The 7,500-nt window shown below is 47.9% G+C and overlaps 1 protein-coding gene across 15 annotated transcripts in view; it reads left to right on the top strand.

Moving 5' to 3' along the window:
* Positions 1–7,500, top strand: part of LOC121577112 (ephrin type-B receptor 3) — an 84,738-nt gene that overhangs the window by 34,963 nt on the left and 42,275 nt on the right. For all 15 annotated transcript variants that reach the window (XM_041890903.2, XM_041890897.2, XM_041890906.2 and 12 more), the window contains exon 2: positions 3,206–3,270. In XM_041890903.2, the coding sequence (XP_041746837.2) occupies positions 3,206–3,270 (65 nt within the window). The remainder of the gene's footprint in view (positions 1–3,205; positions 3,271–7,500) is intronic.

Raw genomic sequence — 7,500 nt, 5'->3', positions numbered from 1 at the left:
TCCTCTCTCTCTCTCTCTAGCATGTTAGTGGTGTTTGTTTGGCCCGGAAAACCCCCCAACATAGGTTGTCTTGTCTTTCAATTTATATGGAAGAAGATAACATGTTGTTGTGGAGGTATTTGGCTTTTCTGTCGGGCTCGTAGTGATTGCATTGCATTTCCACGGTGAGGATGGACTTACTCGCTGTGTGCTTTCCTTCTGACCTGAGCCCTCCCTTTCTGCTTTTGAGGAGGGGTGACGGTCTGGGTTAGTGTGGCACTGGAGGGGTCAGTGTGGCACTGCTGTGCCCCATTGACTCAGGATTGCCTCTTCATTGTAGGGCAAAATGAGGGGTAGAGTCACCGGTCGAGAGCTCAAGCAAACCAGAACCTACTAGTTAGGCTGGTACATACAAACTCCTGTCCGGAATGGTCCATGCTTACTGAGTCAGGCCTTCCACTCACTGTCTGTGTGTGTGTGTGTGTGTGTGTGTGTGTGTGTGTGTGTGTGTGTGTATCACACACTGTCATTATAATGGTATATAAGTAATCATTTTATCCCCCCCCTCCCCCACCCCCCCATAAAAAAAAAAGTGGTTGTCCCACTGGCTATCATAAGTTGAATGCACCAATTTGTAAGTCGCTCTGGATAAGAGCGTCTGCTAAATGACGTAAATGTAAATGTAATTATAGGTGAGGTCAGCAGTAATGAGGGATGTACATGATCTGTTTTAATAGACTAGGTACTATAGTTAAACTGGGCCATTTTGTACCTCATCATCTAATGAGGGCTGGCTTGTAAGTGGTCTGAAAATAACACACTGTAATGTTGTGAGTCACAAGGGGAAGATCTCGCTAAATGGATCCACTGACATACTGACATCAGGACATCATGCCATCATGACTTACTGACATCATGACATCATGGCATACTGACATCATGACATCATGACATACTGACATCAGGACATCATGCCATCATGACTTACTGACATCATGACATCATGGCATACTGACATCATGACATCATGACATACTGACATCAGGACATCAGGACATCATGACATTATGATATCATGACATCATGACTTACTGACATCATGACATACTGACATACTGACATCAGGACATCATGACATCATGACATTATGACCTCATGACATCATGACATACTGACATCATGACATCAGGACATCATGACATACTGACATCATGACATACTGACATCATGACATGCACACACTGACACTTTCTCTCAGTCGCTGTCACTCAAACCTAAAAGGGTGACATTAATGGGACATTTCGGCAGACGGAAGAAACGCTACTCACAGAGAGAGAGATCTTTGGTACGGTGAGAGCATATCTGTGTTCGGCAGCATTAGTGTTTCGACAAAGTCTGAAATATGAGATTTTCTGTAGCTCCCTTTTTCATGTCCAATGTCCTGTCAATTCACCTGGAATACTTGAAAAAGACAGAGAGAGACAGAGAGAAAGACAGAGAGAAAGACAGAGAGAGAGAGACAGAGAGAGAGAGAGAGAGAGAGAGAGAGACAGAGAGAGAGAGAGAGACAGAGAGAGAGAGAGACAGAGGGAGAGAGACAGAGAGAGAGAAAGATAGATAGAAAGAGAGAGAGAGAGGATAGAGAGAGAGAGAGAGCGAGCGAGAGAGAGAGAGAGAGAGACAGAGAGAGAGACAGAGGGAGAGACAGAGGGAGAGAGACAGAGAGAGAGAAATATATATATATATATATATATAGAGAGAGAGAGAGAGAGAGAGAGAGAGAGAGAGAGAGAGAGAGAGAGAGAGAGAGAGAGAGAGAGAGAGAGAGAGACAGAGAGGGAGAGAGACAGAGAGACAGAGAGAGAGAGACAGAGACAGAGAGAGAGACAGAGGGAGAGAGACAGCGAGGGAGAGAGGGAGAGAGAGACAGAGAGACAGAGAGAGACAGAGAGAGAGACAGAGGGAGAGAGACAGAGAGAGAGAAATATATATATAGAGAGAGAGAAAGAGAGAGAGAGAGAGAGAGAGAGAGAGAGAGAGAGAGAGAGAGAGGGAGAGACAGAGGGAGAGACAGAGGGAGAGACAGAGAGAGAGAGAGAGTGAGACAGAGAGGGAGAGACAGAGAGAGACAGAGAGAGAGAGAGAGAGCGAGACAGAGAGCGAGACAGAGAGAGAGACAGAGATACAGACAGAGAGAGAGAGAAAGACAGACAGAGAGAGAGAGAGAGAGAGACAGAGAGACAGAGAGAGAGAGAGAGAGAGAGAGAGAGAGAGAGAGAGAGAGAGAGAGAGAGAGAGAGAGAGAGAGAGAGCCAACGCATACAGTCAGAGACAAAGCTTGAGAGAGAGCCAACGCATACATTTTCTCACTTTTTAGCATTGCACCGTTCCATCATCTTTACTGTCTTGTAGAACAGCAGAGTGGTAGGTTAATAACAGTTTCTAAATACTGCTTCCCAAGTGCCAGGTAGTAAAATAGTTCATTTATAGTGTTCCCTTCCCCTCGCCCACCCTCTTCTCTCTCACTCACAGCGAGCCTGTTTGCCTAGGCAATGGAAAGAGAGAAGGAGTAGAAGGAGAAAGAGGCAGAGAGAGAGAGAGAGAGAGAGAGAGAGAGAGAGAGAGAGAGAGAGAGAGAGAGAGAGAGAGAGGGAGAAAGTGAAAAGAAGGGATTGGCTGATTTAAAAAAAGTGAGGGAAATTGAAGTATATTGACCTCTGTTCTGGGTGAAGAGATTTTCTTTTGTGCTACCCGGGGTTTATGGCATCCTTGCCTTCTGTTCAGGTTATATATCTTCTTGAGGTTTACAACTTCTTACCTCAAAGGGTGTGTTCGTGTGTGTGTCCTCACATGCATAATAGTCTCTCAGTGACACTCGTGGTTGATTCCTTAGCCTTGTAAAAACACATGTAATTAAATGAAATGAGGAAGACGAGAACCGCAGTAAAACGTCAACAACACCTCCCAGATCACCCACTGTCTTGTTCCTCCACAGCGAATTATTCAAGTTTAACAGTTTACCGAGTAGTGACTGTCTTAGGTCATCTCCCTGGGTTGGGTTGCTGGTGGGGGGGAGAATGACAGTGCTCCTATTCATTATGGGGCAACACTTCAGAAGGAACTGATATTTTTATGATCCCGTTATCTTGGTAACTGTTGAGGGTTTTATTGTCTTTGTCAGTTCCTGTTCTGGCTAAAGTGTTTGTCTCCTTTGTTCTGATTTCAGAAACATTAATGGACACCAAGTGGGCCACGACTGAGTTAGCCTGGACCGCTCATCCTGAAACTGGGGTAAGATGTTGCAGTGTGTGTGTTTGATCGCACATGTGTGTGCATCTTTGTGTTTCTCACATCAAAAGGCACGCACCCCTCACCTTTGTGTGGACTCCTGACCCCACTAATACAGGGAGACACAGCGGTGACTTAGCACTAATACAGGGAGACACAGTGGTAACTTAGCACTAATACAGGGAGACACAGCGGTAACTTAGCACTAATACAGGGAGACACAGCGGTAACTTAGCACTAATACAGGGAGACACAGTGGTAACTTAGCACTAATACAGGGAGACACAGCGGTAACTTAGCACTAATACAGGGAGACACAGTGGTAACTTAGCACTAATACAGGGAGACACAGCGGTAACTTAGCACTAATACAGGGAGACACAGCGGTAACTTAGCACTAATACAGGGAGACACAGCGGTAACTTAGCACTAATACAGGGAGACACAGCGGTAACTTAGCACTAATACAGGGAGACACAGCGGTAACTTAGCACTAATACAGGGAGACACAGCGGTAACTTAGCACTAATACAGGGAGACACAGCGGTAACTTAGCACTAATACAGGGAGACACAGCGGTAACTTAGCACTAATACAGGGAGACACAGCGGTAATTTAGCACTAATACAGGGAGACACAGCGGTAACTTAGCACTAATACAGGGAGACACATCGGTAACTTAGCACTAATACAGGGAGACACAGCGGTAACTTAGCACTAATACAGGGAGACACAGCGGTAACTTAGCACTAATACAGAGAGACACAGTGGTAACTTAGCACTAATACAGGGAGACACAGCGGTAACTTAGCACTAATACAGGGAGACACAGCTGTAACTTAGCACTAATACAGGGAGACACAGCGGTAACCTCATCCACAACAATCAGCAGGTTTCCAGACCTCCCTCTCACCCCCTCCCCCTCCTCGTCCAGACCTCCTCTCACCCCCTCCCCCTCCTAATCCAGACCTCCCTCTCACCCCCTCCCCCTCCTCGTCCAGACCTCCTCTCACCCCCTCCCCCTCCTAATCCAGACCTCCCTTTCACCCCCTCCCCCATCTCCTCGTCCAGACCTCCCTCTCACCCCCTCCCCCATCTCCTCGTCCATACCTCCCTCTCACCCCCCTCCCCCCATCTCCTCATCCAGACCTCCCTCTCACCCCCCTCCCCCCATCTCCTCGTCCATACCTCCCTCTCACCCCCCTCCCCCATCTCCTCGTCCATACCTCCCTCTCACCCCCTCCCCCCATCTCCTCATCCAACCTCCCTCTCACCCCCTCCCCCCATCTCCTCATCCAGACCTCCCTCTCACCCCCCTCCCCATCTCCTCATCCAGACCTCCCTCTCCCTCTCCCCCTCCCCCATCTCCTCATCCAGACCTCCCTCTCACCCCCCTCCCCCAGTCCGAGGCAGGATAGTAGAGACATTTCCCTCTCTCCCCCTCCACCTACCCACCCTCCCTCCTTCCCAGCCACACCCTAACAGATACCCCCGCCCCCCTGTCTAATAACAGAGGGTGGTTCTGTTGTCCACATGGTGATATATTTTCCTCCTCTCCCCCAGACGGTGCCTGTCTCATTCTTCCCTCTCTTTTCTTCTTCTTTTAGTCTTATTTTTGCCCCCCTGCTGTCTCACTTGGCAGGACTCCCCATCTTTTGTATTCTATTGATTGCACGCCCACATTTATTTATCGCAGTGCGATTGTGGCAGACGGTTATTATTTTGGATGGTAATGTACAGAGATGGAATGCACTTATTTTTGAGAGAGAGATGAGAGCGAGAGAGAGAGGGAGAGATGTAGAGAGGGAGAGAGGGAAGGAGAGAGGGAGGGAAGGAGAGAGGGAGGGAAGGAGAGAGGGAGAGAGGGAGAAACGGAGAGAGACAGAGGGAGAGAGAGGGAGAGAGAGCGAGAGGGAGAGAGAGAAACAGAGTGAGGGAGAGGGAGAGAGGGAGAGAGGGAGAAACAGAGAGAGGGAGAGAGAGTGCAAGGGAGAGGGAGAGAGGGCGAGAGAGAGAGAGATAGAGAGAGGGAGGGATGGATGGAAGGAGAGCGGGAGAGAGGGAGAAACGGAGAGGGAGAAAGAGAGAGAGGGGGGGAGACCGGGTGAGAGGGAGAGAGAGAGAGAGAGAGGGAGATACGGAGAGAGGGAGAAACAGAGAGGGGGAGAGAGAGAAGAGAGAGAGAGAGAGAGAGAGAGAGAGAGAGAGAGAGAGAGAGAGAGAGAGAGAGAGAAACAGAGAGAGGGAGAGAGAGAGATAAATAGAGAGAGGGAGGGAGGGAGGGAAGGAGAGAGGGAGAGAGAAAAACAGAGAGAGAGAGAGAGAGAGAGAGAGAGAGCGGGAGAGAGAGAGAGAGAGAGAGAGAGAGAGAGAGAGAGAGAGAGAGAGAGAGAGAGGGAGCGAGCGAGCGAGCGAGAGAGAAAGGGAGGGAAGGAACGCGTCCGGGTCTGAGTCACACTCTTTCTCTCTCTCTGTACATGGAGGCCACCTCTTCCTGTCTTCCACAGTAGTCTGTAGTGGAGCTGTCTGTCTGTCTGTGTGTGTGTGTGTGTGTGTGTGTGTGTGTGTGTGTGTGTGTGTGTGTGTGTGTGTAGGCGTAGGAAGACCAACACAGATATAGACTGAGCAGCATCTTCTCTCCACATGACATAACACGCTTAGAGAGTCTAGAGGCAGACACACCAGTGGGACGCAACGTGGTGCCATGGCCTGAGGCTGACACACCAGTGGGACGCAACGTGGTGCCATGGCCTGATACAAATCCAAATTGACCTTTGTTTGCGTGTGTGTGCGGCACTGTGAAGTGATCTGTGTGTGTGCATGTGTGTTGTGTGTGTTGTGAGTGTGAGGTGTGTGTGTGTGTGTGTGTGTGAGTGTGAGTGTGAGGTGTGTGTGTGTGTGTGTGTGTGTGTGTGTGTGTGTGTGTGTGCCATTTCTCCCCAAACAGATGGAGGGAAAATTCCTCTAGAGGGGTTAATGGCTTTTACTGGGCTCAGCATGTCTCCAGGGAGATTCACAGACACAGATAGCAAGGTGTACTTAGCGACCAGGCAGCCTAGTCTGTAGCCTATAGCATGTAGCCCTTATGTAGCTTGTAGCCTTTAACATGTAGCCTGTCGTATTCACATGAGCCAACATATCTAACGATTGTTGTCAGCATGGTTCTGTTGTTAGCATGGTTCTGTTGTTAGCATGGTTCTGTTGTTAGCATGGTTCTGTTGTTAGCATGGTTCTGTTGTTAGCATGGTTCTGTTAGCAAACTGTGAACCTACTAGTACATGCTAGGTACATCATGGTAACTTTGCTACACACTAAGCTTTGAGGAAACTAGTGTGACAACAAGCATTTATGGCTAATCCTAGACTACCTGTCTTGGTTGGTATGCAGGTCTGGAGGTAGGTTGAAGTCTTAAGTCGAACCGTGACATCCTCTGTCCCTGCTGCACCAAGATCCCAGCGAATATGAAAGTAAAATGTAGAGCCTTTGACTGTGTTAGAGTGTGGACACTTATGTAAATAATTCCAACTGAATATGTATTGTGCTTAACTGCAGTATTGGACATTATAATTGACCGTGACCTTTCCCCTCCTGTGATGTCATCAACCAGCGTCGGGGAAGTACCGCACGTTGAGTTGGCATATAGCTCTCCTGTATCCTACCTCCATGACTGGACACATTTTATTTCTTAGTTTGGAAATAATATTAATTCCTTGTTAAGTTACCACAGACTTGAAAGGGCAAAGGGGAAAACAGAGTTGACTTGTAAAGCTCCAATAACTATTAATTTAGTTAAAAATCAATGCCAAAGAACTTGACCCTGTTTCACACGCAACCAGCTCTCACAGTCTCATGTCAGAATTAGACGTTCATCCATGCTTCTCAAACGTCAAATTTCGAGGTTATTGACAAACGTCATATTTCAATGCGTTTAAGGTTAAGTTTAGGCATTAACTCCGAAGTCTCAATGTTAGGCCTTAACTCCGAAGGGTTAAGGTAAGGGTTAAGGTTTGGGATAGGCTTAAAACAAAACTCTCAAAAACAACTTTCTACCGCTGGATTCGAACTTACAACCCTACGAATCAGATGCTTATCCCATCCATTATCCCCGTCCCACAATGCTCTAGCAAAATCTAAACCTACTTGACGGTAACGGCGCACAATGTTGCCCCTAGTGGCCGGTTTCCACGTAATCTCTCGACGTCCTCAGACATGGGATGGACGTCGAATACTGAC

Source organism: Coregonus clupeaformis, unplaced genomic scaffold (genome assembly GCF_020615455.1).
Source record: "Coregonus clupeaformis isolate EN_2021a unplaced genomic scaffold, ASM2061545v1 scaf0194, whole genome shotgun sequence".
Taxonomy (NCBI): Eukaryota; Metazoa; Chordata; class Actinopteri; order Salmoniformes; family Salmonidae; genus Coregonus; species Coregonus clupeaformis.
This window is presented reverse-complemented; position numbering and strand designations above follow the sequence as displayed.